General features: G+C 31.2%; 2 protein-coding genes across 4 annotated transcripts; both read right to left on the reverse strand.

Annotated features, from left to right (window-relative positions):
- Positions 1-384: 384 nt before the first annotated feature.
- LOC148627622 (uncharacterized) lies at positions 385-13,733 on the reverse strand. Of its 3 annotated transcripts, none has more exons than XM_088576053.1 (6): positions 13,709-13,733; positions 6,949-7,076; positions 4,214-4,299; positions 2,940-3,060; positions 2,411-2,559; positions 385-537 (listed from the first exon to the last, which is right to left on the reverse strand). In XM_088576053.1, exons 1-6 carry the CDS (start codon positions 13,714-13,716, stop codon positions 406-408), a joined length of 624 nt encoding a protein of 207 aa, XP_088432179.1. In that variant the 5' UTR covers positions 13,717-13,733; the 3' UTR covers positions 385-405. The 3 variants fall into 3 exon arrangements, with proteins under 3 accessions (XP_088432179.1, XP_088432195.1, XP_088432188.1); XM_088576069.1 differs by lacking the exon at positions 13,709-13,733 and adding an exon at positions 13,592-13,698; XM_088576062.1 differs by lacking the exon at positions 13,709-13,733 and adding an exon at positions 12,913-12,935.
- A 2,188-nt stretch (positions 13,734-15,921) lies between these two features.
- On the reverse strand, positions 15,922-20,890 carry LOC148627623 (transforming growth factor-beta-induced protein ig-h3-like). The gene is made up of 6 exons (XM_088576114.1): positions 20,191-20,890; positions 19,733-19,950; positions 19,202-19,391; positions 18,723-18,821; positions 18,323-18,433; positions 15,922-17,701 (listed from the first exon to the last, which is right to left on the reverse strand). Exons 1-6 carry the CDS (start codon positions 20,330-20,332, stop codon positions 17,568-17,570), a joined length of 894 nt encoding a protein of 297 aa, XP_088432240.1. The 5' UTR covers positions 20,333-20,890; the 3' UTR covers positions 15,922-17,567.
- Between the last annotated feature and the right edge of the window lies 1 nt (position 20,891).

Consider the following 20,891-nt stretch of genomic DNA (forward strand, 5'->3'; position numbering starts at 1 on the left):
AAGCAATGTTAAAATGAGAAGAAACCTACCTCCGGACGGAATTATTTCTTTTCTAATATGACAAATACGGTAATTTTTGTGACAAAAATTTCCCTAGACGTAGCCAAAATAAAGGCTGTTCCGTTTAACCTCCCCCGTATGGAAGTTGGATTAAATTTGTGTATTTATGTCATCGTATGTGTTAAATATGTGTATTTTTATAATTGATTTCAATTAGATAACCTCTCAACCGTTAAATCATCGCGTTAACGTTTTTAAATGAGTGTTTTGTCTCGAAGTGACAACGAAACAAAAGAGACAGTGCGCAGGTGCTAAAGGTGTGGTTGTACCAACATATACTGTTTGAAGATATGAAGACGTCATATTAGAAAAGTAACTAAAAACCCCTCTTATATAGCGTTTATTCTATGTACAGGTCCTGAATTTCCAGAATTCCTGCCATCCACAATGATCTCCATGGTTTCTGCAGTAAGCATAATCTCTATAGCAGGAACGGCTCTTAGTCATTTCGGGGCATTTAAATTTGGCGCTGTATTTCTGTTAAAAGTATACTTTATTATTGTTACAAGATAAAGATATGTACTAATGAAACGTTTTCTATAGAATTTCAAACAAAAAGCAATGACATAAAACATTTATTCCTTCTACCGTTAACTTACAAGTTAGATACAAGTATGATATTGACCGTATACTGCCTTATTTATTGTATATGATATTTTCATTTTTGCAATTAACTATTAACCAATTCATTTCCATATAACGAAAAAAAAATATTTAAAAAAAATAAACAAATGAATTCTAACATCAAACGAACTTTGAGAACATTTATTGGAAAAGATATTATATGTAATAACAAAAAAAGGCTCTATATTGCAAAATTAATCGCCTTATAGTAGAGATCACTCCTAATCTTCACGTGCATGTCGATTCTAGAATCCTTCTACAATCAATTATTAACGATTTAGATCAATTTGTGTCAGAACCAAGAACGATGTATGACTATTCTAGGTCTGACCAATTTATGACATTTCAATGACAGATTTCTGACAACTTATGACAATTCTAACTTAGAACGATTTATAACCTGCTTATTTGCCCAAATATTCACAATCATTTTTCGTAAATACATGCACATTTTGTTTTCTACAAATAGAGGGAAGACATGGCATATGTATCTCGACTAGCTTATCGACAACCTATCTGACAATTCTATATCTGAAATATTCATGACAATTCTGAACAGAATAACTCCTGTGCAGAACAACTTGGAACCTAGACAATTATACAACAGTTCTGATCGTTAGTATGTCATAGAGATCGGAACTGGTTTCAACTATAAACTGTATATCAAAATGGAAGGACAACTCAGAGATACCAAAACCAAGTACATGAAAACAGGAAACAAATATGACCTACATACACAATGTAGACATCAGAAAAAATGTAATTACATGTAGATACATAAAATTGAAGATATGAAAAACAAGACCGCACACACACAAAAACACCCATAACAACCGTAACTCTGGTAAGAGTCAAGTTTGAAAGTTAGTCAAATCGGTAAGACGTGAAATCTAGCTGAATATATCTTGTTTCATCTTTGAGATAGAAACTGGAACTTGTGATGAAGACCGTAAACTTTCTGTACGTGAATAAGATAACACAGAAATGACTTTAGCTTGTCGTGCAGAAGTGTGGTATAAGAAAAACACTCTTGTAGGTTTATTTTTTTATTTTTGTAGAATCCACATCTGGTTCACACTACTTGTAGAGTAGGCTTTATCACAGTAACTTTTTAGTCATTTTTTCTCTTCAGTGAGTTAAGTAGTATGAAGTTTCGAAAAGGTTTTCCTTGTGCACATGAAAGTACCAGCAATACATCATTGTTTGTAAGAACACGAGTTTTTTATTCAATAATTAAAAAAAATAGAAGAGAACGTCATAGTTTCACCTAAAGTAATACCAAAGGATGTTAGAACAGAACAGATTACAGAGCACGGTTGTTGAGAAAACGAATGATATGAAAGTTAAGATACAAAGCTAAGGAAAAGAAAATGATGAAAATTGAAATTGAAATTAAGCAATAAGGATGGACGTCAAGCAAATTGGCAACTTTAACACCGAGAAACACTGCCGAAGAGACATAATGATACATGCTTTCAGTTTCTTGTGAAACTATGATTAATCCCCGAAGCTATCTCAAAACAATTACTTGACCGGAGCCCTTATGTTAATTGGTTTCATACACAGTAGGAGCTCCATAGATTTTAAATCGAAAGTTTTCATATCATGTGAAAATTCTAATACTTTGGATAGCCGAGTGATACAAAAATAAATGTACAGTAAACAGTAAGTGGTAAGGTCTAGGGATGAGAGTGACTGTATTCTCTTCCTTAAATATAACACTTACGTTTACACTGACACAATTACAGTTGACATCATACATGTATCTGAAGACTCCTTTTCTTTGATAACAATTCAAATCATTAACTGCTACAGAGTAACTACATTGATTCAATATAATCTGTGGATAACCTTTCTCGTTAATCCAGAGACGTCCTGTGAATTTGACAAAACGAAATCAAGTAATGAATGGTATTAGGGGTTCATACACAAAAACAAATATCTGTTTGATATCAAGTATAGTTACAACCACAAGGCTAGTGATTTACAAATAAAAAACAAAACAAAACAAAACAAATCATAAAGACGAATCGACGCTGAACATGTCATACAATGGCAATGAATCCTTTGAAACAGTATTGCTCTAGAATTATTTGTTTACACATTTCTAATTCATTACTCTGACCAATCTTTGCACAACGATAAAAAAATCTCTTTATTTCTGGTAGCGATTTAAAAAAAAGTTTAGTTTATCTTGCTCTTCCAATTCTTTTCTCAAGGGTCGGGATCGATTAATGAACGCCAGGTGGACTTACCTGCTACAAGGTACGTTTTCCCTTTCTTGTCACCAGGATGTTTTGAATTGAAATTGTAACACTGTTCCTCCATGATGATCAGCTTGTCCTTTGTAACTTTATTCTCAAAGTCTTTACTTAACTACAAAATGACAGAAAGTTTTTATTTTTATCTCACCAATTCAAACTATTGTGTATTTGAATGTTTTTGACGGACCTGTTATAGTATATCAGTCTCTTCGTTCGCCAGTTCGTTTGTCTGTCTGCTTACATGTCGAACAAAATACCCAAAATGGTTTATTGATGTGAAACACTTTAAGTGCATTGTCTGTCGTCTCGAGATGAAGCTTTTTCGTGTTTTCATCTTTTTTTCTTTAATGTAGCTCCTTTCAATACTCTAGTATAACATATTGGTGCTGGATTTGGCTTCATATATTATTGTATACAATTGTTTTTTTGAATTTTAAACTTCCTTATATTTGGTTATAATGCTGCTGATGATAGGTTACTCTTTAAAACTCGTGTAAAGCATACCAAAATATAATATTTTAGTTTTGGTATTGTATATTCAATCGGAAATACCTGTACCAAGTCAAGATTTTTGCAGTTGTTTCCAATTTTCGGAATTTTAGCTTGGTATTACCAATAGTTTTATGTACTTTCCTTGTTTTTGACTTTTTCATTAAATCATTGTCATGTACGTAATTTTGTAATTACTTTTTATTTGACAGACGAAATAATTATAAAAGAATGTAGTTTGAATGTCCGAAGGGGTTCAAATGCATATGAGCAAATGAGTGGAATGTGAATTTTAGACTGAGGCAGTATTTAGTGAAATTGGCCAAATAAACAGGTATATAACCACAAATTAAGGAACTGAATCGAAGCACTACCAAATACATTAACATTCTCTTTAACGTTGAACAATTTCAAAAGCGGGAAATATGACCTGCCTTCTCTCTTTAAGAGCTTATTTAATAGCAATTATCTTTGGTTTATATTTCAATTAATTCATTTGAGATAAATACTGTAATCTGATTGGTTAAGATAATTTTGTTATATCTCAATGGATAAAAAAATATTGACACGCCCTATTCAGTTAAATTCAGAGCTACTTTTCTCATGTTTAAAGATGAAAATATGTTTTAAAATTAATTTATATTTTTTTTGTTTATTGCACTTCGCGCAATAAACAATATGCACATGGAAAATAGATGTAATTTTTCAATAGACAAAATGTTTATGATTGCCAATTCTTAAATAGTATCAACTATGTTGTGTAATACATATACCACCTTTTCTATGTGTTTGACTGTAATACCATATGTTTCCGTGTTCTCTGTTGGATTGGTAACATTCCAGTTGATTTTTACTCTAGCAACTGCAATAATATCAGATTATCACATGACATTTTTGATATCACATGTATTCTTAGCCCTTGGTTGATATTGGCCCTTGATGTGATGTTCCTTTTATCATATGCTTCACAATAGGAGTGCAAAGTAAGGCTATTAAATCATACAAGACATTTTGAAAACGCCAAAAAACATATTTATTTTTGTTTATGTTGTTCCAATCAACGCGACAGCAGTTTCATATCACTCACAGTTTTACGTTTTGTATTAATATTCTTCATAGAGTCTATATATTCCATGGTATCGTCAATCTCCATTTCCATCATACCCAGCTGTTCGTCAGCTTCGTCGCTAGACGCCATATTGTAAACAAATACGATAATTGCCGAGCATTTACAGAAAGGGGTGTAATATCACTTACGGACAGCCATGTAATATCATTCCGAAGCATGTAATAACATTTTGATATCAGCACGCTTAGACAATCTTGAAAAATATCAAATTTTTAGCCATAAAACTTGCTTTATTATACAGTAAGAAATAATACATATTTTCTATAAGTATATGATAACACCATATATTCGTATGTGAAAATCACATGTTGATTGTGGTTTAAAACAAACTAACGAAAAAAAATAAAAAAACGTATTCATGTGTTTTGTGCTGTATTATGTTATTCACATATCAGTTAAATAAAAACAACAATATTTATAAAAAGAACAGAAAATGGGCGAAAAGTAAAATTTCATAGGTAAAATAATTAAACTAAAAAAGTTACTGGTTTAAACATATTTATTTGCTACAATATCAGCAACGGGATTAGACATAAGTTATACAACCTTATCGAGGTCATCTCCCGGCATAAATAGTTATTATAGTGGTATAAATAATGACGACAATTACATATATATAAACTACAACAAAAATCAGATCATTCCTTAACCATAATAAACATATAATATTTACAAGGTGACTGGAGAGAAAGAAGCTTTGTTTTTTTTAACATGGAAACCGGTTCCTATTTTTGATATATGAATAAATACATGAAAAAAAATATATAAACATTTTGATTTACAGTTAAATTTTTATTACCAGCTAATATCAATTCAATCGAAATGTCATATTGATTAATCTGGGGAAACAATGTTCGTCTATGAATTGTGTGATTTTCGCATTCCGAAAAGAAATGAATAGCATCTTCAACAGGGTGGCCACAGCTACAAGACGGATCGATAATTATATTGACTCGATGGAGATCGGTATTTAATGAACTACATATATTTCTAAGTCTCGTATGAATTACATTTATCTTTCTCATCCCATAATTATAATAAATGGGCGGTTTTGAAATAGGTTGCTCGATTCGCTCTTTGAAAATGCCTAGACTTCTGGAATGTCTTACGTCAGAATTAAGTAAGTTACAATCACTTATTGTGTTAAAAAAAAGAAGAAGGATTTACTAGTGCTAGCCAAAGGGTGCTGTTGTACAACATAGTCATCATTATTTCACAGGTTATATAGTGTTACTTCACTTACTAATGGGGGTAATAGATCAATAAGATATTCTGGGGCAGTATCATTATGAATAGAATAAAACAGGTAGAGACGTCGATATTTATCAACTAACCGTTCCCAACCGGTTTCAAAGTAAAGAGATTCACGGCTGGTAAACAGGGACAAACCTGTTGCTATCCTGCCAGCTTCTAGTTGTAATTTTTCTAAAATATCAGATTCTATCTCTGTACAACAACGCATACTCTATTACAGGTCGAATAAACGTCAAATATATACGAGCCAAATTATTTTTACTCAACACGTATTTTAGCTTCTTAAGCACGCATAATTTTCTACTAATAGACTGAGCAATATCAAGAATATGCGTGTGAAATTTACCATTGCTGTCAAAAGTAACGCCTAGATGCTTATGCGATGAAACAAATTATACTCTTTCATCTTTAAATAATAAGCTGAAATCGTTTTCTTCTATACCATTATTAGTAATAAGCAATGCTTTTGTCTTCTGAGAATTGAATTTCAACAACCATTTACGAGACCACAAATCCAAAGTTTCCAAATCGAAATTCAAAATATCTTCAATAGTATGAGGATGTTGAGAGGAATATGAGAGGGATGTGTCGTCTGCAAACAGCCTTGCAAGACTTAAAAGTTCGTCTGCTATATCATTGACATTTATTAGGAACAACAAGGGCCCTAAAACTGATCCCCAAGGAACTCCTGCATTGGTGTGTAAAGTTGACGATCTAGAGTTTCCTATGAAAACACATTGAATTCTGTTAATTAAATAAGCCATCTGTGTAAATTACCATGAAAGTCATAAGCTTTTAATTTAACTAAAAGTCATGCATGCAACACCCTGTCAAAGGCTTTGAAATGTCACAAAAAACGACTGTATTTTAACCTTTGTCTTCTTAGGACATAACAATTCTATATTGAATTTCTATCAGCTAGCGAACAGTAGAGTGACCTGGTATAAAGCCAGCTTAATACGTATATAATAAGTTGTTTGTAAGTAAATAGTTAAATACATGTTTAAAAACAGCTCTTGTATAAAAAGTTACTTATATGTAAATACAATTATTGTGAAACAATAAAGTCTAATATTTGAATATGCAAAAACAACATAGCTGTATAATTAAAGGAAAATAAGTTCTTACCTATGTCTGAAGCACAATAAGCAATTTCAGGATGAACGTAATATGGACATGGTTTGCATTGGTTTTCATAATTGTCCCCGTGTACGGTCGTCACCAGGACAACCAATAATACCGACCACATGATGTTACTGGAAGAAAAAGGAAAAAAAAGTATTCAGGATAAATATCATTGATAAATCTGATTCGATTTACTGTGTATAATTTCAAAATGTACACATATTCAGCTGTTGCTGAGAAAAGATTTGATGTGATTAGACGTGGTGGATTTATGATGTTGATGCAACTGGAAATCAACCTGATAAAAAATGTTTATCTTTTACCCTTTCCGCTGAAATAATTGTCAAACTTATGAGACGTTGGCGAAAGAGTAACTACGGGAACCAACATTCTAGCGGAAAGCAAAATAATACAACCAAGAGTTGGCAGGGAACGCAAACATACACAGGAAAAAAACATGATATCCAAAATAATACGTACTAAGAAACAAGAGTAAATGAGCAACTCTAACTCGCAGATTCGCAGAGTCGCAGATTATTTTTAAATAATTTTCATTCAAACAATAAACTTTGACAGTATTCTTACAGTGACTGTGAGATGTTCCATGTACTAGAAACAAAATTTATAAACAAACAAGCAAACACTTAATTTCATTAAAATGAGACGCTTTTCTCCTCGAAACCGCTGATATAAATATTCATGCCCAAAGAAACTCAATAAAAATTGTGAAAATTATGTAAAAAAAAACAAACAAACAAACCGACTCAACAAAAATCACAAAAAATTCAACAAGGAACAAAAAAAGAAAAGAAAAAGGTTTAACCCTTTGGTTTGTTTAAATTTACTGTTTGATCAATTTTTTTTGTGATGTAGACCGATTAGATAACGTTTGTACAATTACTATCTAAAATATTTTAATGGGCAAAATAACACTTCGTATAATTCCAATGATTTTCTTTTCTGAAGCTCAATCATTTAACGAATTAATAGGTTTTTTTTACCGAAAATATAATTCATTGATTGAAAAACATTAAATTGCTATAAATTGCCATTTCTTACAGTAAATAACAAACGTTCAAGCCTGGCTGTTATATAAAAAAACCCATTAAGTTTGATTGGTCGAAATTTGAGTTGAGGAAGGATTTTGGGAAAATCCATTTTGAATTATTTTATGAAACCGGGCACTGAATTGTAATTTTTACATGAATAAACAGATGTTTTGGTACCTAAAATAAAAAAATAAAAAAACAATATTTTGTTCCTTAAAATACAAACAAACAAAATTCGGATATAAAAAAACAAAAGTCGAAGTTTTGAAAGAAAAGCGTCTATTTTGCTGAAACTAAAGACTGTATTACAAAAAATGTGAGTTTTAAATAGAAAATGACAAATACAAATATTTCAGAGTAAGGGATATGGCTGTATATATTCAATCTTCCTAATTTACTTATAAATGATCTACTGGTAAGCTTACAAACCATTTGTTTAGTTGATTTGCTGATACATGGCATCTTTATCCAATTTAGCCTAGTATTATATGGATTGTTGACTTGTTGTATAGTAGTTTAGGGAGTGACTTTCATACATGATTCATTTAGTATGGACTTAAAATCGTATGTGTAGCTTTAAGCTGATTTTCACACACAGTAGTCTTCAGTTTCTGTTCTTTCATTTGCATGTCATGGGTATTTTTATTGTTCCTTGCTTTAAAATTGAATACCATACTTGTTCTTTTACCAGTTAGACATTAAAGATGTACGAGCTTATATGTAGTCAAAAGCAAAGTCATGAATGATTTTTTTTTTCAATTATTCATATGTGATTGGCTGTTTGGTTAGTTTTTCGTTCCAGGCATATTGATCACATGCCTCAACAAATTATTTTTTTTTCTTCAAATTTTGCCTTGATATCATATTGTCTTTCATGATGAAAATAAACCCTTTTCTATAAAGAGAACAACAACAACAGCAACAACAACAACAACAACAACAAAAATAATAATAATAATAAAAATAGTAATAGTAATGAAATAAAGTAATGAAATAAGAAGATGCGCAGAATCTTCGTAAAAATTTAACCATTATATTATCAAATTAAAAAAGGTAATTTCAAAAATAACCTCACTTCAAAGAATTAAGTAGCTGTCTTTGTAAGAATCATGCAAAAATGTGATACACCCCCAAAAAGGCTACATATTTTTAGTTTTGTAATTACGTTGTTTTATGGGTCTATACTATGAAATATGTAATTGATCATTCAAATCTGCCTGCTCTTAGGAGATAATACACACTGAAAATCCAGTAGATTCTATTGTATTTTAGCGCCATTTTATTTACATTCTATATAATTTTTATCTTCTAAGACCATGGGTTATATGAAAAACCACATGCTAATTTCTGTCCATGCTCCCAGGTTTTGGTGGAGTCCGAGTTGCTCATTTACTTTTGTTACTTTGTATGTATGCTTTTAGTTACTTTATGTTCTTTGTTGATTATGTCTGTTTTCCATGTCTGGTCTTTGTCCCTGGATTACATTCCTTTGATTACCGCTATAACCTTGGTTCCCTTGATTACTCTTACTATGACATTTCAAACAAAATCTCAAAAATAAAAATATGTAGGCTTTTTACCCATGAATCACATTTTGTATGATCGTTAGCTGGAGTGCTACTTAAAAGCGCACTGGAATCGAGTTGCTGTAAACGAAATTAAAAGAATTAAGCTGAATAATTGAGGAAATATTTTGTTTCTGATCGTGTATGTGTGTTTTTTTTAGGTGCAAATATTTTAAATAAAAAAAATATTTTTGCTCTATTTTTAAGGATGTTTCATGTCTCACTTATCAACATCAATTTCATGTATCTAATAAAAAAATGTTTGGGGGTTCGATGAGGACTTTTCGACATAGAATTGCGTCTACTAGTATTTTGAATCTTTTTAAAGTTCCATTGATCGATTGTTCGATTTAACAACTATTCTCTGGCCTTTCCGTTTCTTTTATATTATAATGGGAACTCCTTATATGAATAAAATGAAATATAAAACAACTCAATTTCATATTTTTCTGATAAGAATCAATACAGAAAAATGACGTTTAGATAAATCAAGCTGCTGAACTTTATATAAAATTAATTTTCAAGTGAAATGAACTTGAAATGAATTCCATGAGAAAAGTTCACACGGATATCACGTGATGACTCGATTACAACGTATTTCACGTGAATACTGCCATAAATTGTATTTGCTCAATACAATCGAAAATCATGTAAAATAATTTTACAATGAAAATTAATTTTGCTATTAAAAGCTTTTGATATTATTTTCTTTTACGGATGTTATACTGTATACGTACTAACTTTCGCCTTGTGCTAATCATCGCCATTTTCGCGCTGGACAGAAAAGTGCGGAAAAAAGTACACACGAAAATGATTTTTTAACACTATAAAACGATTATCGTTTTTTTAAATCCGCGAAAATTGATATCCGCGAATATGCTCACTAGTGTGTTTTAATATGTTTACAAAAATCATTTGATTTCCTTTCATCTTGTTAATTTGTACATTGTGCTTTTTCAGTTGTTTTGTTACCATTGTTCCTTTTTCCTCTCGCATACAATATTTAAGGAAAAAATGCAAGAGTTAGAACAAAACTTTGTCTTAGGTTGGGTCTTATTCCATTGGTGTGCAGGCCACTTAAGCCGACGGGGGATAGGACATATTATCGGGCATTGTATTATCTTGAACACCTAGATGACCGAAAAATGTCAAAGTTGCTATGTTGATAGAGTTTAGTGAGGTTTATGACATGACGCCAAATAATGAAGCGATATGTTATGTGTTGCCATGTGAACGAAAGGAAATCCCAAAATTTTGAGGTATTTTTTATTATTTTTACATGATTTTCCTTAAATATATTAAACGACTAAAGACAGCTTTCCTAAGAGTTAGTAAATACTAATGTAACACTTGTTTCAGATCATCTAAGATATCCACCAATTTAAAATAGCCGTCATTAAAATGGATGAAAACAGTGTAATTCACCACAATTTAATGAAACATGGTATTTAAGCTCAAAAACATATGCTGATATAAAATTTAAGATTATGTGACCATTTTTGGGACTCGGGGTAAATTATGTGAAAAAAAACTCGTTGTCTTTGATATTGAAATCTTTTTCATAGCTGTAATATAGAATGTCTTAATTGATCGAACTGCAAAATATCTACAAAAAACTAACCAAGACTTTGACTGTGTCAAACAGGCTTTGTCATAAAGTGTAATAACATGTGCATGATTGATGGCTTATTACATAATTTAGAGATAAATCCAATGTGTGGTTGTTTTTTTATGATTTGTTTCTTCATAAAAACTCCTTACTATATGCTTGGTTAATATAAATTCGATAGCATTTAGCGACATATTTTGAAGATCAAGCAAGCGTAAATTGGCTTAATCATTGTGTCAGTCTGACAGTCAACAAGGCAGCATACCTTTGCAGTAGAATTGCAAGCACAATCAGCTGTAAAGCTGGCAAGTGAAGTCCAATATTTGTTGTAATGTCCCTTTCAACAATTTACAAGGAATAATCTATTCAACTTAAGGTTCGCTTGATTAAATGACAATTATCTGATGAACTTCTTTATGTAGTTACCTGAACAACTGGCAAAGAGATGGAACTTCATGGATATATTAGATACCTATGAATACAAATAATATCAAAATTGCAAATTTTTGTTTACTGTACGCATGTTTCATGGAGTAATCTTTTTTGAGCAGCATTAAAAGCGAATACGTGTACTTAGGAAGTTTAATATTTAAAAGAATATTATGCAAGTACTCAAAACCAATAAAAATCATAGAATGATAAAAAAAGTTAAAATCTCCTTGTTAATTGACCAGTTAACTTAAGACAGTTCATCAGGTAATGGTTATTGGAGACCAGCTATATTCACTATCGATGTAACAAAGATAGCCTATATGAATAATTTGTTGTGCACTATACCTGCTGATACAAAATTTGACTGTATATCCAAAATTATGACATCAACTGTACAAGGATGATGATGAGAAAATTTTGTCAATGTTTGAAGATGGAACTTTATATATATATTTCTGCAATTTCTGCACAGTTGTTCATTGGCATCATATATCACATATAAAAAATATTGAAAATTATTCGTGGTACTAGTTATTATTTATTATAAAATGTATGTAAAATCCACATCTCTTGCGACTGCTAACTAGTATTTTCGACCCATGGATATTTTTTATAATCATGGACTATTCATGACTTCAAGCACACCTCATGAGTGTTTTGTTATAATTTCCTCAGTTTTTATAATAAAAAATAGTTTGTCGAAAAAAAAAGATTTTCATTACTAATACGAGAAAAAAATTATTTTAGAAATACAAGTGATAAGCAATAATATTTAGAAGGGATTTAAAAATTCTGACTGACTTAGTCTGCCAAATATCTTTGAATTTTCGAGTAATATTCTTTCAAGACACTTTATTTACAATATGACCTAGTTATTGAAATATTTTACAGTATTGGTATGTATAAGTTCTTTAAACTTTGTTAAATTCTGGTTAGAATAAACGACCGTCAACTTTGGTATGCACTTACATGTGTAAGGTTGAGAAGTAAATAATATATTTTTTCGTAAATTGAAAAGGGTATACTGTAATTGTGCTAATTTTTTGTATGAAACTTAGAAATCAAGAGATATGAAACAATGCGAATAAGTGGTCTCATATAATTTACGTTTATTCTAAACCTGTAATCATGAAAAAGCAACTATTTCTGAATTTACAATGAAAATCAAAATAATAAACATATGACATCTTAGATTATACGTAAATTTGATGGAAGGTACTACGCAGGCAAGTTGTCAGTCTGTGAAAATGACTAAACTCATATTTTCGACCAACAGTTCTTCTTCAAGAGGAAAATTGTGTATTCTACTCACGAATACATGCTTGTTGAATGTTTTATCTACCTGTACAATAAACGTTCATGTTTCAATTATTTCGATTCTAATAGGACTAGTTTCTTCATATTTTTTAATCTGTAACACATGTGTTGCACGAAATGTTGGTCATGTGTTTATCTCAATTACTCTTTCATGTATATCTTGATAAAATTTGTAACTTTTTAAGGCCCTTATACACTGTGGGCATGCCCTGTGTAGTTCTTGATAAGATTATATTAGTACAACTCTCAATTTTAAGGAAAGCACTTCTTTTTATGTGGAATTCAAAATATACTAATCTTCACTTTTTTAGTTATTTTGAAAAAATGCGAATACTTCTACCAATATTGTAAAACACATTTTTGCACATGAAAAACTTTCGTTTTGCAATATTTTAGACAAGAAACTATTACAAATTTAACATAATAACATTAACAATCGTAATGGTAATATGTTATGTTACAGTGCTTGTGTGCGACTTTTATCACAAAGATACAAAACTGTGTTGTTTTCTTTTAATTAATATTTAGTACCTAATTTAGATAGTGTTTTATTTTCTAATACAAATCTATGTAAAACCTAAAACGATTTATCTACTAACAATAATAGTACGTACGAATAATGAAATAGTTAAGCAATTATTACCTCATACTGGAAAAAAAGAGTTAATACGTACCAGGAAATTGATGAATATATCCCTATAAATTTTTGGTACTATTCTCTCTGTTAAAAATGTTTCAAAGTGAACAAAGGTGAGGCAAATTACAACTATATTATAAAAACATTATTTTACCTATTCATGGCTTTTTGGTGTTATTAATATTCATGGAAGCTTAAACAAATAAGATTTGTAACGTATGTGTGAATACCAAGACAATTTGGGGCCTTGTAATCAGATTTCATAGTCTTTAGTTGAACAAAATGTTCATTCTTCTGTAAAAACTGCATTTTTATTCAAATGGAAATTATAATCAATGTTTCATCCCCTTTTTGTTTCGATGGTAAGGATGCAACGTGTTGCGAATTGACGTTGTGCCCTTTGGTCTCTTTTCGTTGTAGCTGTAAAGAAGGTTTTAACGCATTAATTAAAACTCAATAATAGTCAGTAGAATGTAAAATTAAAATACACTTCGACTCGATTCGTATTGTAAAGCCTCTCAGTGAAATACAACTTCAAAAAACGTACTCAACTAAATGTCAGAAAAGGGGCGCCCATGCACCATGTTGCAGTTATCGATATTAGCAACTGCGACTTACTAATCCCAATCATATCTAGAGTGAAACAAACAAAAGTCTGATAAATACTTTAATGGTTGATAAGGTCGCCTATGCGTTAGCCATTCTAAAAAATCAGGTAAATAACCTCATAATGTGTAAATAAGAACAGTTTGTTTTCCGTTGATATATTAATCTCATATCTCATCTGTTCAGCAAGTACACCGATTTTCTTTTTGGATAGGAATCATTTTGTGTGGCAAACACAAAAACTACGTGAATATTCATGTCACTAATAGATAAAAGTCGCTTGAAACTCTGAAATAACTATTTCCTTGACCGGAGTTTCACTTCTCAATTTAGAAAACGGTCTCAGACTGTCAAAGATGTTCTTCAAGTTTCTTTAGACATGACTTTCAGACCGTAGCAAGAACAGTTCACATTTTCCGGACTGTAGTTCACTACAAGTTTCAATGGGGTTCGCGTCGTTCATTATCAGTTACTTTTAAGTTACTCTGTGTTGTGTGTGACATTGTTTGGTCTCTTTTTTGTGTGCTCGGTTGTTTTTGTCGACGAATTTCCCATCACTTTTGACTATTTGGTAACCATGCTTTTACTTTCTAAAACTAAACATAATTAACGCATTCGTTGGTGTCGCATTAGTTTTAAGATATCACTTTTACTGATAAGATTAATTGATTACTCCTTATGCATACACTAACTGTACCATAGTCTCGCATTTAAACTTTAAACGAAATTTGTCGTGTACATCTTAAGGAGAGTGGTTTCATGGCACAGTGCGACGTGTGCTTTTGTTGGAGAAAACCAAGCGACTCTTCAAAGCTAAGCCGAAAGCTTTCAATCATTACTCTCCTTGTATCATAAACTAGAGATAAATTGTATGGCACAAACCTAGTTATTAAACAATACATTTTTTTTATTGAAGTGAAATGTATGGAACTGTTAATGTGTTTGAGAAAACATTTTTGCACATTTTTAAATATTTGTCTATGAGTAAAAAAAAATTATTTTGAATGCAAACTTTACTCGTTTTAAATAGAGGGACGTTAAGTATACTTTGTTTAAGCCATTCATTTTCGTTTCTGTATTAATTTAGTCTGCTACCTTGGAACATTCGGAGCCATTTTGCATTTATTCAGCTAGCTAAAGTTTAATAACTGTATATGCCTTGCAGGAACCAAAGAACACAAGACTTACGTTACAACTTCAAAAAGTGTCACGGCCTACATCATGAACTCGCTGACCGTTATGGTGTGGCCATCTCCACCATGAGAACTTTGTTCACAATATTGTATTTTCCATTTTTCATTACAGCATGGATTTGACATCATATGAGCAACTCGGTTGATGTTTATAGAAAGCAGAGGACGCTAACCTACCGGTGCACCTGGTCGTTACTCCCAGTTTTTTTTTCAATTAAGTTGTTATTTTTATTTTTGTAATTTTATAGTGTTTTGTCTGCTTTCTGTGTTCTTGGTCTTTGTCTATTGATTATGGGTATACTTTGCATAAATTTCTTAATTTTTTGCGCGTACGATATGCCTGAAAACAACGATTTTCCTTTTAAAGAAAAGATCAGATGGTCAACTGAATTTAGAATTCCCAGCTTTGTCTTTGTTGAAATTGTACTTTCTTGTTTTTTTTCTATTTTCCCTTTTAATTGTGTTAAGGTTCTATCGAGTATAATGTTTCAGGGACATTCTATTCTTACAAATATCACCGAGTTACTCTTACAAAACTTTAAAGGCAAATAATTCTCAACAAATAAACTGATTTGGCAACACATGCTTCTTAACAACAAAGATTATAACATTCGATATTTATGAATTTATTACGAATACATAATATTTTTATACATTATATACAAATTATACAAGTGTTGGTCTGTATACATTGATCTCAATCCCCTCATTGTATATACACAATTTAACTGAGACATTGGAGGCGTATGAATAATACAAGTTTGCATACATGACTATATATGGTATGTAAGTCTCGTCAACTGACTCCGTTGTTTCACGATATTGAGGCCTAGCCTACCATTAAAAAGCACGTGGAAAGTGGCCATTTACAGAGCGTTGAGTTCAATATTAAAAGCAAAACATCTTTTTGTGTAAAAATACCGATTAAAAATCCATTTTTACATCATAAAAATGTTAAGAAAAGCAAAAAATAGAAAAAAAATAGAAGATTTTGCTTTGTAATGTAGTGTTTTGAGATCCCGGAAGTAAACAATAAGATGCAGATCGGTCTTCTTTTCGGTCTACATCGGAAATTCCGGAAAGAAAATCACAACAAGAATGAGATCTACAAATCCATTTCTAATGATCTAAACATTTGTATATATTGTTTTTTCGGGTGATCAATAAAAAAATGACAATACTATAATCGAATGTTTCGGTTTGACTTACTTTTCTTGCATTTTCGTACTTTTCAATTCAGTTTCAATAAGAATCGAACAAAGTGCCTTTATATAATTTCTAAATTCTCTAGAGATTGGAAGATCACATTTATAAACTTGAGACGTGAAAAATAAAAGAAAAACTGTATACTTCTCTATCATTATTGTTTCTTTTTCTAATATTTTCGAAAGATGAAAAATAATATTGACTGATATTAAAGACTTTGAATATAATTAAATCGATTAACTGACCACTGCTTAGCTGATGACTTAGGTAAACTGGATAGTTTTAAACATTCTATAGTTTTATAAGTAAATAATAACAAAGTTTGATAATTGTTCAGTTAACTGCCAAAGTAAATTCATAGGGTGATAGGGTATGTAAGTCATGTAACGTGACTACATTGTTTCATACCTGAGAATGGGTCTTTGTCTACTATTCAAATGTATGAAGATTCGTCATTTACAGAGAGCAGAGTTCAGTAAAAGGAAAACATCTTTTCGTATAAAAATACCGATAAAAATGACAAATATCTTGTTCTGCATGATAAAAATGTTAAGAAAAAGTATAGAAGATTCTGCATTGTAATGCAGCGTTTCGAGACCCCGTAAGTAAAATAAAAAATGCAGATCGGTTCGGATTTCAACAAGATCTACATCGAAAATTCCGGGAAAAAGAGAGAATTTCAAACTAGAACGAGACTTATAAACCACACTGTCAATTAATCACTATAATATTCACTGCAATATGTCCAATTATGGTGAAATGACTATACTTTGAGTATATGAAATTACAACTTCAATTAGGCTTCATGAGTAAAAAGTGTCAAATATACATAAATGCGATCAAAATAAAATTTTCGACCGCTATACGTTCTATTATATAGGTAACGTTTTCAAATTTCTCAGAATAAAATAATCAGATTGCACACGAATGAAATATGCCTCGTATAAAGCGGTTTCCATTGAATAGAACATGCTAAAATACAAATGTAAATAACAGTCGTCTCATGGCTTAACCTATAAGAGAGCCTGGTGGCTTTGTCGTTGGTGTGGTGGGTTGTAAGAATGTATCAATAATATGGATCACTCCGTTTGTCACACTTATATCTGCAGTTGTCACAGTAGCATTGTTTACCATCACCATACCTAGATAAAGTCATTGTAAAATTAGTTTATCAATAAATTATGGTAGTAAGTATGTTATGCTGGGCTTCTAGCAAATTTAATTACTAAAATAATTGTGAAAATGATAAAAAAAAAACATCGTAAGGTAAGATATTCAGCTTTTTTAGTTATCTCTTGTTTTATAACTCCGTGTCTTTTCCATATAATATGTATTTTCAAATGTTCACTATTTTCAGCTTTTTAAATGTAATAAATGGGAAAATACGGGACGAACCGCTAAGGGGTTAAGTACATCCGTATAAACTTCCGTCTCAGTTGTACAAAATATAATACATATGTGACAGGCCACAGTATTATAACCGATTTGATTATAAAAAATCTTCAAATTTCTTTGGCATAGTCATTCTCTGTTGATATACTATAGTATGTATAGATACATTTAAAATCGTCTCGTATAAGTCAAAATAATTGCACATTGCTCCTCTGTGTGACATAAAGTGAGGATCGTGAAACTAAATGTATACTGGTTGTCGGAGTTATCGAGAGAATAATGGTAACTATTTTTTAAATTAAAAGTTCATTCCTAAATATCTGTTTCTTCTAGAATTTAGCCATATGCAAAACGTGTATGAAGTTTTTTACCGTTTTTAAGTGTAATTCTAAGATTTTCTCCCTCTACTGAAGGTGCCATCATACCATTAGTCAGTCCTGAGCTATAATAAGTTCCTCGAACGTAATGGAATCTCAACAATCCTGTAGAACAAACACAATAACACGTTATACAAAAAAATGCCGACAAAAAGAAATATTCATTTTAGTTAAATGCATTAGGAAATGTCTAGTTGTGTTTAGCCCTCTGTTTAATGGTTTTTTATAACTATTTTTAGTAATTATTATATTTCTATGTTATACTCATTAAACAATAGAAGCGTTTAAACATGTTGATAAGGCAGACATATCAAAACATATTAGACTAATAGATTAATTTAGAAGAGAACGGGATCATTTTCCATCAACGGACAAAAACGAAAACTAAACGTACTTCTAGAATCTTCTAGATCTAAAAAGTTGTCGTTAAGGAATCCAGCTGGCAATGCATCAAAGGCTTTGTCTACAGGTGCAAAGAGAGTAAATGGTCCACCTAAAACAAATAATAGTCAGGTCGTCCATGTAGAAATGGTTTTAAAGGAGATGTCATTGTCCCATTGAATTAGTTCATACTAACATATCAATTCATTGCCAATTATTTTGAGAATGCTTTGCAAGAATTAGTATTCAACGGCGGTATGTGATGTGTTGTCATGTACGACAAACTTATTCTGTCGAAATTTAGTTTCATTAAAAAAAAATAGTATTAACATATTTATCTTTCTAGTAACTATTTGACTTAGGGTGCGTCACAATACTAAATATAATTGTTTCAGATTACACTATTGTCAGAGCATGCAGACTTAATGCACAAAAAGGAAAATTCCTTGAGTGTTAGCAGGATACAGAATCAGAAGCATTATAGAAAAATACCTGCTAATTCTTGTTGTAAGTCGGCCCTGATTACAGAATACACGAGCTGTGATAAGTTAGGTTGTGATGCTACGTATTGTAAAAGTGTGTTTTCCGGAAGTGGATACATCACTTTGTCAATGACGTAAATGACACCATTACTGGCATTCTGGTTCATCAGAATCACCTTGTTTCCTTCAACTGTTCCTATCTGAAATAAGTGAAAGCTTGATGTAAAACTTTACATAACTGAATCCATCTTTATACCTTAAACTGTTGACTGACACATTCTTACATGTAATTGAAAATAGTAGGATGTCTAATACACATTTAGTTTAGAGCATTGCCAACTTTTTTTTACAATGATTACAACAATTTAAAAAGATAACAATACACAATCTCCATTGAAAATAATAGGTTGTCTTATACACAATAGTTTAGAGACACTGCCATTTTTTCGGAAATTAATGATTATGACAATTTAAAAAGATAACTTCAAAAGGTAGAATCTATGACATTCTGAAATGAAGATTATTCAAGTAAGCAACATACCATGCCACCTTGATACAGATTAATACGGATGTCCATCCCAGAAACAAGAGAGGGTACAACCAAGTCATTCTGAGCCTCAGAGGCGAAGTGCTTTCCAGAAACTACATGGTATTTTAAGACTTTCTGTAATAAGGCTTTGTCAGACTGTAGTTTTTGCAAAATGTCTTTCGGTACAGCAGCAAAAGCCTTGTCGGTAGGGGCAAAGACGGTGAATGGTCCTGTCAAACAGACAATATAAAATGGCAGTGAAAAAAACTCATCTTCATAATTTCAGAATGTATAAATGACAAAATTTGCGGCCAAAAATTATTTCATGTCAGATATAAAGTTACAAAACAGAACTGTTGAACATATATTCAGAGGAAAACATTTTAGATTGCTGCTTTAAATTTATTTACAAATTATTCATTTTGTCGCAATACAAGTCCTGAAGACACCTTAATCAAGTATAAACTTACCGCCGCTGCTAAGAGTACTTGTTAATCCAGCCTGGTGTATGAGGTCGACCAAAGTGTTAGCCCCTAACCTTGTGGCCATTTGTACGATATTGGCACATTGAACAGTACATAAACATAGCAACACGACTACAAGAACCTTCATTTTGATCTTACAAGCAGTAAACTTATATTACTTTACTGGAACCTGTAGACCGTATTTATAATGTATTAATTATACAAGAAAGTGGTCACGTTCCCAGGAAGACCACAGATAAGTGAGATACTATTGCGACATTCTCACATGGCACTTCATTCGACGCCAAGAACTCACAACATTTCTAGTAGGAAATCAAGAAACTTGTTTAAGATAAGAAATCCGTTTCATTTCAGATAATTGCCTATGTCAAAATGGCATGCGATTCAACTATGATTTACTATTGAAAAATGAAGATCAAGGGAGTCACTGTTTTGTAAAACAACCTTAGAAGAAAGATTCAGAAAGTTAGGGTGCTGCAAAATTTTATTTCCTTAATACTATATACCTACAAGTTGTCACAAAAGCTTGTTTTATCCAGACTTAATAGTTGTTTTTGTTTTCTTTTCATTAAGAAGAAACAACGATAACTCATTTCTGTATCAGGTTTATAAATTACATTATTTTTTTATCTGTTTGTTTTGGGGTTTTGTTTTTATTCAATTTACCCATTTATGAAGTCTGATAA

This window comes from Perna viridis, chromosome 1 (genome assembly GCF_037379345.1).
Source record: "Perna viridis isolate PV_CMFRI_1.1 ecotype Kerala chromosome 1, ASM3737934v1, whole genome shotgun sequence".
Taxonomy (NCBI): domain Eukaryota; kingdom Metazoa; phylum Mollusca; class Bivalvia; order Mytilida; family Mytilidae; genus Perna; species Perna viridis.

What these genes read in the sequence shown, in the direction of transcription:
- LOC148627623 (XM_088576114.1), bottom strand. Translation starts at nt 20,332, where the DNA reads ATGAAGGTTCTTGTAGTCGTGTTGCTATGTTTATGTACTGTTCAATGT. An exon ending in AAGTACTCTTAGCAGCGGCG is followed by an intron (nt 19,951 to 20,190) that starts GTAAGTTTATAC and finishes TCTGTTTGACAG; the next exon opens with GACCATTCACCGTCTTTGCC. An exon ending in AGATCTAGAAGATTCTAGAA is followed by an intron (nt 18,434 to 18,722) that starts GTACGTTTAGTT and finishes TTTGTTCTACAG; the next exon opens with GATTGTTGAGATTCCATTAC.
- LOC148627622 (XM_088576053.1), bottom strand. An exon ending in GAAAACGTACCTTGTAGCAG is followed by an intron (nt 2,560 to 2,939) that starts GTAAGTCCACCT and finishes TCAAATTCACAG; the next exon opens with GACGTCTCTGGATTAACGAG. An exon ending in GTAATTGTGTCAGTGTAAAC is followed by an intron (nt 538 to 2,410) that starts GTAAGTGTTATA and finishes TACTTTTAACAG; the next exon opens with AAATACAGCGCCAAATTTAA.